This window comes from Xiphophorus couchianus, unplaced genomic scaffold, assembly GCF_001444195.1.
Source record: "Xiphophorus couchianus unplaced genomic scaffold, X_couchianus-1.0 Scaffold1000102, whole genome shotgun sequence".
Lineage (NCBI taxonomy): Eukaryota > Metazoa > Chordata > Actinopteri > Cyprinodontiformes > Poeciliidae > Xiphophorus > Xiphophorus couchianus.
Genome location: NW_020963015.1, coordinates 201,143 through 217,207, shown reverse-complemented (window position 1 = coordinate 217,207; position 16,065 = coordinate 201,143). Strand labels below are relative to the sequence as shown.

General features: G+C 39.8%; 1 protein-coding gene and 1 long non-coding RNA gene across 5 annotated transcripts in view; one reads left to right on the top strand and one right to left on the bottom strand.

Annotated features, from left to right (window-relative positions):
- The window catches only part of cdc14ab (cell division cycle 14Ab), a 26,290-nt gene extending 12,175 nt beyond the window's left edge, over positions 1 to 14,115 (top strand). Inside the window, exons 7-18 of one of the 4 annotated variants that reach the window (XM_028011985.1) lie at positions 97 to 159; positions 1,103 to 1,190; positions 1,607 to 1,837; positions 3,349 to 3,487; positions 5,097 to 5,253; positions 5,832 to 5,912; positions 6,866 to 6,966; positions 7,614 to 7,661; positions 7,749 to 7,877; positions 8,890 to 9,232; positions 10,808 to 10,947; positions 13,035 to 14,115. In XM_028011985.1, the coding sequence (XP_027867786.1) occupies positions 97 to 159; positions 1,103 to 1,190; positions 1,607 to 1,837; positions 3,349 to 3,487; positions 5,097 to 5,253; positions 5,832 to 5,912; positions 6,866 to 6,966; positions 7,614 to 7,661; positions 7,749 to 7,877; positions 8,890 to 9,232; positions 10,808 to 10,918 (1,491 nt within the window). In that variant the 3' untranslated portion in view covers positions 10,919 to 10,947; positions 13,035 to 14,115. The remainder of the gene's footprint in view (positions 1 to 96; positions 160 to 1,102; positions 1,191 to 1,606; positions 1,838 to 3,348; positions 3,488 to 5,096; positions 5,254 to 5,831; positions 5,913 to 6,865; positions 6,967 to 7,613; positions 7,662 to 7,748; positions 7,878 to 8,889; positions 9,233 to 10,807; positions 10,948 to 13,034) is intronic. The other 3 variants (XM_028011987.1, XM_028011986.1, XM_028011988.1) reach the window with 3 other exon arrangements.
- On the bottom strand, positions 14,027 to 16,065 carry LOC114141451 (uncharacterized). Its single transcript, XR_003594843.1, has 2 exons — positions 15,972 to 16,065; positions 14,027 to 15,921 (listed from the first exon to the last, which is right to left on the bottom strand). It is a non-coding gene; the product is annotated as an uncharacterized LOC114141451 (long non-coding RNA).

Here is a 16,065-nt window from a genome sequence, read left to right as displayed (position 1 = left end):
AGTGAGGAAATGACCCGTCTGTAACCTTTAGCGTAGGAAATGAATCTGAATTTATCATGTAGTTAATAAAAACAAACTGTTTTCATCGTCTTCCAGGCTTTGCAGCACGGCTTCTTTGACTTTGAGACGTTTGATGTGGACGAATACGAACATTACGAGGTAAAACCAGTAAGACCAGTCACTGCTTTAATGGTTTGAAAACAGGTTAACGCAGCTCTGGGAACATTTAATTTGAAGGTGCATAAGACTGACATAACTCCACCATAAACAAGAAGGAGTCTCCGTGAATGTATACAACTGTTTCATAAAGTTTCATTTGGTAAATAATGAACCTCTTAATTCAAAGTTGCATTAAAAGTTTCTTTATTTACGGAAAAACACTTCATATCAGTCATAAACATAAAGACCCCTTCGTGTTATGTCAGTCGTTAAATAAATAGTGTTACCAGAGTTGGGTAGTAACTAGTTACATTTACTCGAGTAACATTTTTGAAAAAAATTACTTTTAGGAGTATTTTTACCTTTACTTTTTACTTTTACTTGAGTAAAACTTCTGGATTTTCTACCCACTGAATGAAAATCAAACGTGTTTTAACCAAAACTTCACCAGAAACAGTTTTTATTTAAGTTTTTATTAAAGTTTCTGAAGTTTTTATATCGAAAGAAACAGATTTGGAAAATGTTTCTTTTGCCTGATTTTGTTATTTTTTGTTGCTTATATGAATTATTGTCATCTTGGTCCTTAAAATACCAAAGTTTCTCCTTAATTTTATAATTTGATGAATTGTCTGATGATGTCATTTTTAAATATTAAATGATTGATAATTTGATCAGGTACTCAGTACTTGAATAGATTTTTTACCAAATACTTTTTTACTAGAGTATAATTTCCGATACTCTGATAGTTAATGAAGTTTTCTGCACCTGAATGAGAGAAACTCAGAAACGTGGACTGTGGTGCCCTCTTCTGGAGAACCGGAGTAGTTCCACATTAGCAGGACTAAATTAAAACAAGCCTGAGTTAAACTAGTCACAGTTTTATATTTCTCTGCCGGAAATCGTGTAAACTCTCTGCGTTGTCGGCTCGTCTCTGTGTCTGCAGCGCGTGGAGAACGGAGACCTGAACTGGATCGTCCCGGGAAAGTTTCTGGCCTTCAGCGGACCGCATCCCAAATCCAGGATAGAAAACGGTGCGTGAACAAATTTAAACTGTTTTCTTTGCATATTTCATGAAAAACACAAGAAAACATTACATTTCACTGACAGGTTACAAACTGCTTTTGTTCATCAGATTGTCTGGTTTTCAGCAGCTGTTTTTTTTTTTATTTTATAAAAACCTTTCCTAGTTTAAACAGTATAGATTTTCCCAGGATGCATGGCGGTGTTTATGTTCCCTCCCTTTGTTGGATCAGGTTAACCTCGCTCTCGTGTTGCACAAGTAAATTCCTGAGTTTGTTCTAGTTCAGATTCCAAAGCTTCCAGAGACGGTGAATTAGTGAGAAAAGTAAATTTTCCACTCCTGCACCTCCCAGCTGAAGTTTTCCAGATGATTTCAGAAAGTCGTAATGACAGACGATATGTTGGAACGACGCTCTGCCCGCTGCAGGTTACCCTCTGCACGCGCCCGAGGCTTACTTCCCCTACTTCAGGAAGTACGGCGTGACCACCATCATCCGCCTGAACAAGAAGATCTACGACGGAAAGCGCTTCACCAACGCCGGCTTCGACCACTACGACCTCTTCTTCGTCGACGGCAGCACGCCCAACGACGCCATCGTACGACGCTTCCTGCACGTCTGTGAGAACGCGCAAGGAGCCGTGGCCGTCCACTGCAAGGGTAGGCCCCTTACTGGGAATGCTGGTTTCCAGAGTAGCCAGGAAGGGGCGGGCTGCACCTGGGAAAGGTTTCTAGGATGAGGACAGAGGTAAAAAATGTTCTTATGTTCTGATTTTAGCTGAGCTTTCCAGTGAGGATGAACAGAAATAATACGACTGAGTGGTTTTGGGCCGTTGTTCAGCATGGACACTGAGGCAGGAAGTAGAAACAAATGGCACATGGTTTCTTTTAGCTAGCGCTTGGTAAGTTTTTGGCCCAGTAGTAACTTTATGGGCCCCATTGGTGACCTTTTTGGTCGCATTAATAACATTGTTGACCTCATTTAATGGCCTTAACTTCCTGATTAATGACCATTTTAGCTCATTAATAACCTTCATGGTGCCATTGGTGACCTGTTAATGTTTAATTTCCAGTTTGGGTCAAACAATCATTCCTGTATATATTTTTTATTGTCATATTCTGTTGTTTGTACCAAATGGATGAATAAAAGCAGATTCCTGTTTTCCCTGGTGGAAACAGAGTTTCTTCCTGGGGGGTTCAGGTGTGTTGGGCTAAAATAAGCTAATTGTTATCAACTGTTGGCCTTCCTCGCAGAAACACTCTGACAAACTTTGCTGGGCGGTAAATTGTTCCAGAAGTTATTGCGATAAACCATAATATTGTCATTTTGGTGTCTGTTTCTCTTTTACGGCTCCATGTTTGCTTCATATCTGGATAATTCTCAGAAATGACTTTGGATCCTTTCCAAACATCCAGACATCAGTGACGTCGTTTCTCATCGTTTCTTGGTCGATCGGGGCTGGGAGGCTTGTTGAGATCTTTACAGAGAGACTAGATCCTTAAAACGTTTTAAATTCATTTTAAAAAGCAAATTGCCCTTAAATACTTTAATCACAAGTCATACATTTTCTGTCCGGAAAAGTTTGAGTCGCCCTCAGACGTCTTCATTGCATTCTGAAAGGCGGTTGAGGCTACCGCTAACTAGCTGCTAGCATACCGTTGCTAACTGGCTAACTAGCCTTTCTGTGTCTGTTACAGATAAGTGTGAATTTATCACCACTTGGTCGGACAAAGTTTATACATTTCTATGGAGATAAGCCTTAAATTAATTCATAATGTCTCAAAAAGGTTTTAAAAAGTTTTAAATTTGAGTTGTGAAACCAGCAGCAGCCTGTCATGGCCTACTTCGTGTTGTCACACGGGTTCTGTTTAGGTGAGCTGGAAGAGAAATTCAACCCAAACAGATGTGACCTCAGTTAATTTGATATTTAAAACCAGGAGCTGAAGGTCCAGGATGGATTAAGAAGCTTCATGAATTTAAAAACCTCTCCTTGTTTTTGACTCTGGTTCTGTTTGACATTAAACCGGGTTTGCTCTGAAACGGGTCACATACATGACGGCTGTGATGAAGCAGTGTCTTTCTGTTGGGGTGATGATCTGCAGTTCGGTTCTGTCGGTTCTGATCCAAACGGCTCAGATTTGTTGCTGCTGTTTCTGTTTTTCTCCGCCAGCTGGTCTGGGCAGAACGGGCACTCTGATTGGCTGCTACCTGATGAAACACTACCGCTTCACCGCCGCCGAGGCCATCGCCTGGACCCGGATCTGCAGGCCCGGTTCTGTCATCGGGCCGCAGCAGAACTTCCTGGAAGAGTGAGTCTCTGCTGGTTTGTGGTTCTGCCTCTGGTCTCTGGTGGTTCAGTTTCAGCTTCCAGGAGACAAAATGCACAAAAAGAATGAGAATCATGCAGATTTGGCATCAACATGGTTCATATTTATGTCTCAATGAGGAATAAATCAATTCATCACACGATAAATTAAAATGAGCTCAAGATTTATTGTTTCTCTCTTCCTGCCAGAAACTGGGTGATAACAGTCTGCAGCCTGCTTCGGTCTCAACCAGCCCTTATTTTGAAGGACAATTTTGTTTACAGAAACATCATAATTCCTTTTATTTATGAGTTCTGGTTCAGTTTATCGTCTCATTTCTGCTGCACAGCTTTGAAATAATTCCTGGATTTTCTGACCAGAAAACAGAAGATTTGCAGAGAAAACTCAGATCTGATGTGATCTTGATTTGAGTCCAGAATGGAGGAGCTGCAGTCTGGGTGTGCTCTGCACAAACAGCTGCAGCTTTTCAGTATCAATGGTTACTGATTAGTTTTAAATGCCAAACTGGTGACAAAACATTTCCTCTTTTATCCATTATTTCTTTGTGAACGGTTCCATTCATTTTCTCCAGTTTACACACATAAACCCAGTTAGATCCAAAGACAAACTTGTTAACTGGTTTTAGATGGATCAAAATGTTAAACAGACGTTGAGAACTGGAGCAAAACCTGATGAGGAGGGAAGATGGACTCTTCCTCTTTTAAAGCTCGTTAATGATAAAGTTTATCATCCTGGGGTGCTGAGGTGGCGCAGGGGTTCAGCACAATGCAGCCGTCGCAGGTTCAATTCCCGGCCTGGAGACCTTTTCTGCATGTCTTCCTCCTTCTCTAATTACCCACTTTCCTGTCAATATATTGTCAAATAAAGGCAACTAGAGCCAATAAAACCTTAAAAAAGGAAAAAGTTCATCATCCTGGCTGACGAGACGCAGCGTTTTTCACATGAAGGTGATGAAACAAAGTAAGGAGCAGAAGTGAGATCAGGAAGACAAACAGAGCTTATCGGCATCACATTGTTTCACCTCCTGATTGCAGCCGCCAGCGTCGCTAGCATAACATTCCCGCCTCATCACGGGAAGCCAGAACCTCCATCAGCAAGCATCAGAACCTGGGGTCCGGTTTGTGTTCCGCAACAGAATTTCCTCCAGATATGAAAACTCTGAACAGAGACAGGAAGCAGCAATAAGAGGAAGAATGTGTCGGCAAACTCCGAACCGAAATCAGATCGTTCGCTCTGTCCTGTCCGGCCGATCACTGTGACCTTTGACCCTGGTTTCAGGACCAGTTGCAGGTGTCCAGTCTGTTTCTGGAGGACTGAAGTTTGGCTTGAAACTAGCGATGCACCGATCCATTTTTTCACCACCGATCCCGACATCTGAGGTTTAATATCGACAGAAGAAATCAGCTGAATTTACTTAAAACAGACATAAATGTATAAATTTATCTGATAAATCTGGTTAAGCTCAGTTTCACCAGTGGATCAGAGCGTTCGCTGCGTCAGAACTTATTAAATAAATGTACGTTTTAATTAAAACGTCGTAAGGTCGTCTCTTAAACCTCATCCTGAGTGGAGATGTGATCTGTGTCCACAGCAAGCAGGCGTCTCTGTGGCTGCAAAGCCCGCACACTCTGAAGGGAAGAACGGAGGACCAGACGGCGCATCTCATCAACGGCCTGGACGAGCTGTCGCTAAGCTCCGCCCACAACGCCAACTTCCTCCGATCGGCGAGCGCCGACCATCTGCAGGAGGTTAGACACACAAACCGCACCGTTCCATCGACTCTCAGCGGAAAACTTAAACCTTTAGTGTTTTGGTTCATCTTTGATGCATCGCTCCAGACCCGCCAGGTTGGGCCTGAAACGATTAATCGGATTAAACGTGATTAATTGATTTATTGAAATGATCATCAACTAATTGAGTAATCAATTAATTGTTAACTGGAGTATACAGACTCAAAAAAGGTTCATATTGAGAGCGGTGATTAGGCCAAAACTGTTTTTTAAAGAGTTAATTTCTTCTGGGGCCCTTTAGAAAAAACAATAGAAACTGAAAATTTAGCCAAGCTAGATAAATTATTTAAAGGCAGATTTTTTAAAGCAGTTTTTAAGTAAAAGTCAACACAAAGGGTTTGTAACATAAACACTTTGTGTTACATCTTACATCCAGGATGTCCTTAAAAAGTCTTAAGTTCAGCTTTCTAAAATAAAAGCCTTAAAATGTCTTAAATTTCCTTTAAAACACATAAAACTTGTCCTTCAGTCGCTTAGTCCCAGGTCTTTGTCGTAGCAGGACTATTTATACTTTATGTAGGTTTTTCTCCTCGCAGGACTTTTCTGTCAGGCAAAAGTTTCAGTCACCCGCAGACATCCTCATTGAACTTTGTGACTCGAGGCAGTTGAGGCTGCTGGTAAGTAGCTGCTAACATACACCAGCTAACTAGCCAGCTTTGTTTTTTTTTTAATCCATTGTGCAAATTTATGGTCGTTTGGCCGGATGCCGTTGGTCTGGACGACGTTCGTCTTCAACACCAGCTAACTTCTGTTGCTAACCCAGAAGATGCTACGCTCACTCTGGGCTAACGCGCTGCTGGAGTTCAGGCTGCAGAGAGCAGGGCTGGGCGGCACGGCTCTAAAATAAAATCACAGTTTTCATGCCAGATCTGATTCTGATTTTAATCAGGCATGATGCAGGTGAGCCAAAATCCTCCAAAACGATATCTGCAGAATATTTTGTCGGAAATGTTCAGAAACTAGCGATGCACCCATCGACTTTCTGAGGTTTGGTATCAGCCGATCAACTACAGAAAACCAGCTGAATTAAAATGTTTCTATTTTAAAACGCAGATATAAATTTATTGAATTACAAATTTATCTGATAACTCTGCACCGGTACAGCTCAGTTAAACCCACCAACAGCTTCACCAGTTCGGTCAAACATGTAGAAACAACTTTAATTTGTTCAGTCAGTGAAATTAGAAGCAAACAGCAGGTTGATAAACTGCAACAAACCTTCAAACGGTTCAGTTAGGAGTTTTAAAGATGATGTAAAATAAATGACAGTGTTATGCCACTCAGTGAAATAGATTGGATAGATCCGCCCTTACAGATCAGGCCTGAACTGTTTTCAATTTCGTGATGGATACAGGTATTGATATTGGATCGGTGCCTTTCTAGCAGAAACAGTGAATATTGCAGCTTATCTACATAAATATTCAGGTCTTTGTTGGTAAACAGAATCAGTAAACAGGAGAACTCCAGAACTTCTCTAACAAAATCATTTTTATTATCGTTTTGTTTTCTGTTCTCCGCCCGTTTCCTGTTTAACCCATCGCCTCACAGGAGCGCTTGTTTTCTCCTCCAGGGTGACATTACAGACGGTTCGGGTCTGACGCAGGGCGACAAACTGCGAGCCCTGAAGAGCCGCCGCCACCCTCGCCCATCTGTGAGCGGAGGAGCTCTGAGGTACAGGACTGAACTTTGACCCCAGGCTGGGGCTCGTTAAGCTGCTTTTAGATTAAATCCTTTCTGCGTCGACGTGTATCACTGGATTGGACGTCGCGCTATTTATCGCGCACATTCACAATCACATCGTCAACTTTACGACAGCCATCCAGGTCCACCAGCGTCACATTGTCAGGACAGGAACTGGTCTCTGTGCCTCATTTGTTTGTAAAATGTTGAGATATTCATAACAATTATCAAGTACAATAAAATATTTTATAAAATGTAAGAGCCGTAGTTTGTTCAATTTGAATTAATGCTGTAAATTATTGACCAATATAAAAGATAAATTCCTTTAGTGCTGTCTTGCATCTGGACAGAAACCAAACTGTTTACAGATTTATAAACACATTTTATGCATCAAAACATTTTCAATTTAAATAATATTTTATAGAAATAAAGGCGATGTGAACATTTTGTGACTGATTTGGGTCATCCTGCGTCAGAGCAGCCTGGCTTGATGGAAGTGACTCGATGCGTAGTGATGGCGCCTGCAGGAGCGCGTCGCTAGCTGTAGCGCGTCGCTAGCTGTAGCGGCTAACAGGCGCTGATCCATCCAGTAATAATTATCGGTGGTTTTGTAAACTGACGGTTCTGTTTTGTTGCAGATTTGAGGAGCCAAAGACCCGCCATCGCTCCAGCTCACCGCCGCTCCGGTACGACTGTCACCTGACGGGTCTGGTTGGTGGAATCAATAATACATACAAGTATTGATCATCATTTTATGTTTTATTTGCTTTCAGGTTATCAAAAGGGAGCAGTCAAAGTCCCGCCTCCATCCACAAGCCCTCCAAACTCCCAGCATCCTCTACTTCTCCTGCTGCCAAGAGGATCGGGAGGAACTCGTTATCGCCGATGTCAAACATCCGAAGGTCAGAACTTCCTGCTGCTCTTCATCACATTTACTCCTCCGCTCCTCTTCCTCATTCTCCTCCTTTCACCTCGTCCTGTTTGTTACATCCTGCTGCTCATCATCATCTACTTCTTCTCTTCCTGCTGATCTCTCTGAACAGGAAGTCATTTAAACGGTTTTAAATTTAAAGAGCAGCTAAACCTCAAATCAACGTTTTATTGCAGATGAACTATAAAATATTCGTTCTGTTTTTATGTTTCTGTGCAAATTTTCACCTTTTAGTGTAAATTTGTTCTGCAATATTTTACCCAAACTGTCTCAGTGCTGCCCTCCTGTGGTGAATCAGTGGCTGCTGAATTTTCCTATTGGTTGCAGCGGTGCGGCTCGGTTAGCGTTCATGACTCTCAGCCGGGTTGGAATGAAACTTTCTCCCTCAGACACTCTGAGGGAACAAAACCGTAACGTTTACAGAGTTTTCCATCATCGCTTCTTTAAATTAGCTCGACAATTAAAATTTTTTTTTTAAACTCTAGATTTATGTGGGTTTTTTAAAAAAGTCCCTCAGTTTGGTGTTTTTTGCTCGTCAGTTTTTATCGTCTCCAGATTTCTTACATGTTGCTTTTTAAAAACTGTTGCTAGATTTGTTGCTCGTCAACTTTTTTAAGTTCCTAGATTTTTGAATTGATTTTTGAAAGGAGAATCATAACAAGCAGGAAATCTGTTGAAACAAAAACTGAATGTCATAATGAGTGTCTGGATATTTTTTAACTCCAAACCTTTTCCTAGTCGACTCCCGTTAGCTAGTTTGGTTTAAGAAAAAATATTTGGTAGAAGTTCAGGTTAAACTCCAGTAAGTGAAGCAGCAGCACCACCTGCTGGCGGTGACTATAACAGCCGTAGGAACGTCGGTTTCCTGAACTGACTGATTCTCGTGGGGTCAGAGGTCATGAGCAGCACCCCTCCTTGTCTCCTGTCAGGTGTGTTTATGTCACATGACCTGCCTGTTGATGTTTTGTATCTGCTGACCTCAGCTCAGCCTTCGGCTCGCGCTTGGCCAGCTCCCTCGGAGATCTCTACGCCGCCGACGCCGAGGAGGACGAGAAGACTCCCTTCTCCTCTTTTCCTCCCTCCTCTTCCTCCTCTCTCTCTGTAAGCCCCGCCCCCTCCGCCCCTTCGCCCGGCTACAGCGGCGGGCCTCGCGGCGCGCAGCACGAGGTCAACAACAACAGTACTTTGTATGGCGGCTCCGCGGCGCCCCCTGCGGTCAAGGGTTACATGAGGCCGCAGCATCAGGACGTCAGTGCCTTCAGGGGCCACGGGCCCTCCAGCGCCATGAAGGGCCCCTCAGGACGTTACCTGAGCCGCTCCATACCTGTAAGTCCTCCGACACAGCAGCAGCTTTGCCCCGCCCCTTTGCTCTGATTGGTTGTTTTTGCTTCCCAACTCTTCTGTCTGTGTGATTGGTCCGTTCTGATCACATGACGACGCGTTCCTGCGCTGCAGCAACTGGAGATGCACCAATCAGATTCAAAATCCATAAAAATCAGGGCGTGTCGAGGTGGCGTAGCGGTTAGCGCGACCCGTATTTGGAGGCCTTGAGTCCTCGACGCGGCCTTCGCGGGTTCGACTCCCGGACCCGACGACATTTGCCGCATGTCTTCCCCCCTCTCTCCTTCTCTCGTTTCTTGCCAGCCTGCTGTCATATAAGGGACACTAGAGCCCACAAAAGACCCCCTGGAGGGGTAAAAAAAAAAAAAATCCATAAAAATCTGATCAAACTTTAAAAATGATGCTTTGATGCATAAATTGGGTAATCGTTGCCATAATTTATTAATTGGTTAACTGGAGAATTCAGACCATAAAACACTGAAAGAGAAACTCACTTAAATCTGTAATTGAGCCAAAACTGTTTAAAAAATATTAATATTTATCAAGATGAAAAATATTCAAATATTTTCTATCTAGAACTGAAGCTGCAGTTTTAGCTTCTCCTGGTTCAAATTCTGTTAAAAGAAATAAAAATCTCCTATTTAAACACATTAACCGTCCAATTATTAATAAAAACAAAATATCACCAAGCAGAAAGGACTGAACTTTTACATGCAAACGTTAGAAATATTTATTTAGCAAACATTCATCCTTTGATACAAATGATGAGATAAATAACAAAAATATTATTATGTAAGAGGAATTCATTTGGACTTTTGCTTTTCTAGTGTGGTATAAAAAATTGGCAATTTATTTTATCCAATTAATCATCAAAGTTGCTAAACTTAAATTTTATTTGGACTCGAAACTAAAGGCTGCAGCACAAAACACAAAGAATGCAGCTTAAAATGTTAATCTGGTCAAAAATGTAAACTTTGTTGCTTTAATTGGAAACAATGAAATGTATTAATTTTTTAATTAATTATCGAATATTTTGTTGATATTTTGCAGCCTGACCAGAAACTAGTGAAACGAATTTATCAAGTGAAAAGTTTCTTATCATAAGAATTCAGATTTAATGTAAAAACTATAAATATAAAATTATTTATGTGTGAAAACAGCAAAAACTGTGTGAGAGCTGCATAATAAATATCAACAGATCTGAAAATATGATGAATTCAGGTAGAACCTTAAAACTTAAAGGTTGGAAATGAGTTGCAAACATTTTTTCAATCATATTTTTATACTTATCAATGTTTTCTGTCCGTCTTTACGTGAAACTATCGTTTCTACCAAAGAACCTGGAGCCTGTTGAGTTTTATACTCGTCAGAACGGGCAGGTTGAAAGCCAGAAATCGGTGCCGGCCGTACAGGCCGTGATCGGTGCATCTGATCCTCCGGAAGCTGCAGGCGGAGGGAACGCCTCGCCGCTCTGACTCGTCTGCTGAATGTCTCCGTGTTTGTTTTTTGTCCGACGTCGTTTCTGTTTCCTGTGATGTTTGGTCTCTGAAATCCTTCCAGCTCTTCTCTAAGCGTGTTGATCAGGGGAGCCGAGGGTTTTCTCTGCATCGGGAAACTTTAGCTTCACTAACCGCCAGAGCTGCTGCTGAGACGAGGAAACGCTGCCACTAAGTCTGAGGCTGAGCAATGAGACACAAAATGTAAGAACATAGAAAGATAAAATATCTGAAAGAGCATCACAACATCCAACGATGAAACCAGAAGTTTAAGAAAAAGACACAAAGATCATGATGATGTCATCACTTTAGAAACTTCTGATTGGTTAAAATAAAAATTACACTTAGAAACGTCACAGTAACCAGTGATAATATTCAGTGAACTTCAGATCATTCAGACATCATGTAACATTATAACCAAAATAAACCCTGTGATTATTAAGCTTACAAACATAAACATGCCTGTTCAAGTTTCCATGGAAACTCAAATTAACAGGGACACCTTGAACGCACCTCACTGCCTGCTGTAACCGAATCAAAGAAACACGATAAAAATATCAAAATATAATGTTTTATTTTTATTACTGTCTATTTTTGTGTTTTAGAAGCACTTTGAGCTGCTTGTTACTGAAATGTTTCTTATAAATAAACTTGATTATATCTGATTGATACTGATGAGATGAATATTATCTTCTGAATTCAAAGAAAGTTTAAAAAAAATCTCTAAAAAATGTTCTCACTAATTTTTCTGGCATTTAGCAAAGAGAAATAATTTTGCTGCTTCTAACTGACCTGAAACAAAATGAGTTTTATCTGATTTATGTTCAGACAGAGAGGGACAAATGTCCACGTTTCCTTTTATTCTGTGTATGTAAACTTCTGGTTCCATCTGTAAGAAGTTTCAGAACGTAAAAACAAAAATCACCAGCAGGCCTCCGTCTGGGAAACGTTCCAGGAAAGTGGAAGGAAAAACTTCATCCTGATCAGATCTGGGTTTGTCTGTCGTCCAGAAGCCTTTCGTATCTTTACACTCAGCCGTTCGAATCCTTCCCAGGAACTGAAGGAGTCAAAACCGAAAGTAAAACGCACCAAGTATTTCCTGATGAGAAAACGCACGCTGGGGTTGTTGCTGTAATTCGGTTTACAGAAACCGGCTGGAGAAGGAAGACGAGGAATTCCCCTTTTCCTGTTCTGGGAATCCTGAGAGTTTCATCCTGAAAACAGAACATTTTTCACAAATATTTCTGTTTTTCTACTGAACTCATGTTTAACATTCAGTCCACTTTTTGGTCCCTGATTTTTGTAATTAAAGAAAGAAGCTAATTATTAATCAGTTAGCCGATATATCGGCTCTGCACTGCATTGATCCTTCACTGAAAATGATTCAGTTTTCACTAAGGAGAGGCTGTTACTGCATGTTAGATAAAAAATGTTTATTGTCTTATTAATTGTTTTATTTTCATCTTTCTGTTAATAAAATTGTCTAAAATAATTTTCAGTGGTGAAATGAAAAGTCTGCAGATTTTATTTTGATTAATTGGTAATTCGTCACAATAATCGATCACTAAATTATCCGCTGTACGGCTCAGTGACTTTGTGGCGACAGTGGACAGGAAAGACTCCTTTTTAACTTTAAAGCTGCAGTTTGTAACTTTTTCCAGTTTGTCGTTTGTTTTTGTAATATATTTTTATCAGTTTAACTTTTCTAAAATGTTTTTTTACGTATTTGTTTAAACTGTCATCAAGTCGTAGCAGTTTAACATGATGATCTGTGAACAGATCGATCTCCTTCCTGAGCTTTTACCATCTGAAGAAACGCACCAGAAACGATCAATCAGAGCAGGGAGGCGGGGCTTAGTGCTGTCAATCATTTTCATGAAAGTGCTGCTAAACAACTTAGTTACATAAATATTGTTTATCCTCTGTCATCAGTTGCTATGCTACCTAGCATTAGCATTCACAACAGGCTATGCTAGCTGCAGCGTAGCAGAGAGAAAGAGCCACACAAGGGTGATTGGCAGCGCTAAGCCCCGCCTCCCAGCCCTGATTGGTTGTTTCTAGTGAGCACAGATTATCTGTTTCGTTTTAAACTGTAACGGCATGAGACATACAAATATGTGAAATATATATTTTTATTAAGTTTCCACACTGCAGCTTTAACTGGGGTAAACTGGATCAGAACCAGGCTCGGTTGGCCCGGTTCTGAGGTCAAACAGACTGAATGATTTTTCGTTGAACTAAACTGAATGTTTCCCGTTTGACTCAAAACGTTTCTGTGTTTTCTCCTCCAGTCTCTTCAGTCGGAATACATCCAGTACTAGAACCTGCAGCCCCACCTGAGGGTCCAGAACCGGGCCCTCCTCCGATTCCGACAGCGCCAGCTTTGAATCGGGAACCCGAATAAACCGGCGAGAGCTGGACTCTGGACTCAGACTGTATGTGAGCGAAGCTGTGTGTAAATGTGACCCGATCGGCTCCTCAAGCGTTTTTAACAGAACAACTCGGGCTTCAAGTGTTTTTCTTTTCTTTTGGTTTTGATAAACGGGGAGGATCAGCTAATCGGCGGCTCGCCCCGTCGCCATGGTTACAGTATTTACGTCCAGTTTTGGTGAAGACGGGAACTCAGGACTTCGGTCTGAAACGCCTTAGAGAAGCTTTAAAAAACAGAAACTTTTATCGTTAACGGACTGAAAATAAAGACGGTTTTGTTTCTCAGGTTCAGATTTATGACACCAGCATAAAAAAAGAAAAAAAGTTTTATCTGTTTTCATGTTGACGCCTCCATCATGCCTGGAAAATAATTAAATGAGCAGCAAAACTTTAACTAGGCTAAATGTAGATTTAGTTGCCGTGGAGACGTGAGCAGAAGTGTAGTTCGAGTGTCGTTTTTACGGTCGGACTGAACAGTTTTACCAGCATAAACCAGCAGCTGCCTGTAGGGGGCGCTCAGCGGATCACATCACGGTTTTATTTTAATGTTTACTAATCGACTCGTCTTAAAAAATGTTAAATGTGTTTTTTGTAAGCTGGAAACGTCCGAGTCCGTCCGTTTTTTCCCTCGGCTGAAGAAGTTCTGGATCCTTCCAGTAATCAGGTCCAAAGGCTCGGTTCCGACCCGCATCACACCTCCAGCTGGGAGAGTTCGGACCGGAGCCGCAGTTTCAAACGGGCCCTGAGTGCCTTCAGCACGTTATCATGAAGAAGAGACTTTTATTGTGGCGGTCCCCAACAGGAAGTTGTGTGGCTGCTGTTTTAACCATGAATGTTTTTCATCTGTATTTATGTCACTGAGACTTTAAAGGAAGTCAGAAAATCATGTTTTCTCTCAACTGAACGAAGAGTTTCTACACGAATAAAAACAGGAAACAATCATTATTTTTCTCTTTATTTGAGTCGAAGCTTCTATAAGAATAAGAACAGAAAATAGAATAATTATATTCATGTTTGAGTCAAACTGGTTTTTTACAAATTAAAACAGGAAGTAGAATAATTATTTTTCAGTTTATTTGAGTTTCTCAATTTACATCGTTTTGCTCTGGTCGGAAATTCATCGTTTTTCTATAAATCTGATGAGAAATGAACTGAGGATTCTGGGAAATGGAGTTTGTGCAGGAAAAGAATAAAACCTCAGTGGAAAGAAACTAGTTACATTTACTCTAATTACTGTAATTAAGTACAAAAACTCAGTAGTTTGTTTTTTAATTTGTTTGCAAAACCTGAATTCTTAGTTTTACTTGATTTTGTTCTGAGTGAAGCATTTTAGTCACTTTTGAAGTCATATTTGGTAACGACTAAAAATATATATAATGAAAATAATTTTTTAAAATCTAAATAAAAAAAATATTTCATTTATTTTGGATTTTTATTTGTAAAGTGTTTGCTTTAATTAAACAGTCATTCTTACATTGTCATCTTCTGCTCAAAGTAACTTTTAAAGTAAAATTTACTACAGTAAGATTTTACAGTGATTACTTGTTCAGTTTAATTTTTAAACTCTTTCCACCTCTGAACTTTGAGTTGATTCTGATCACATGATGCTGATCAATAAATCGCCTCTGTTAATCATCTGAAAAGCCGTTTTATTTTTAAATATGTCAAACTTTTACAGCAGTTTCTAAATGTGTCAAAATAAGAAGAAAATCAGATTTTCTCTTCATAAAGTTAAAATTATCCATTAATTCAGAACAAATCAGACAGAAACTGATTTTTATTAACGGTTACAATTAAGTGGAAATAAAAAATTCTGAAATGAAATTAATTTCATTTTGAACTGGTTATAAATGTTTACATGTATTTTAAATAAAACTTCAAGAAATAAATAAAATCTATTCCTGGTTCAAAAGTGATCCAATAATTATTTTGTGTCACAAATTTAGCCAATAAAGTTGATTCTGATTAAAATCCTGTTTTTATTTTAATAAAATGACATTTAATTATTTACTTTGTGAATTATTGAAACAGTTTATTGACAGATAAATGTGTTTATTTTAATACATTTTATTTTATTTCAGTAATAATCTCTACAGCAGAGAATACAAGTAATTAAAACACCATGCCATATATTTAATGACTCATTAATTAATTGAATTGTCTCTTTTTGAATCATTTAGTTTTGTCTCATTTAATCTCATTTCCTCTGATAAACTAACTTTAAATGTTTTATTGTTTAGATGGAAACAGATTTAATTGGAGCTGTTAATAAAGCTAAAGCTTTTTTATTTGAATAAAATGACATTTAATTTTATATTTTCATAATGATTAAAACAGTTCAATTGCAGACAAATTCATTTATTCCCAATTAAATTTGATCTCTTTACAATACAGATAAACAACAAAAATGACAAAACAGCAACAAGTAATTAAAACACCTCATCTAAAAATGTTTAATTACTGATTAATTCACTGAATTGTCTCTTTTTGCCCTTTATTTAGTTTGATGTTCCATCTTTTGTCTCATTTAATCTTTTTTTTCTGATAAACTAACAGATCATTTAGACGTTTTGTTGTTTGGATGAGAAACAATTTAATCAGTTAATCTATTTTTATATAAACTAACTGGTTTGGTATTTAAATGTTTTGTTATTTAGATGAGAAACAGATTGAATTCCTGAAACTGAAGTTGCGTTCAGGAACATTCAGAGTCCAGACAGAAAAGCTGCTCATAATGAAAATGAAAACCTCTTCTCCTTCTGTCCAGCAGAGGGCGCCGTGGCCTCCTGCATGAAAACCTGTTGTCCTTCCGTCCAGCAGGGGGCGCAGTGGCCTCCTGCATGAAAACCTGTTGTCCTTCTGTCCAGCAGAGGGCGCCGTGGCCTCCTGCAT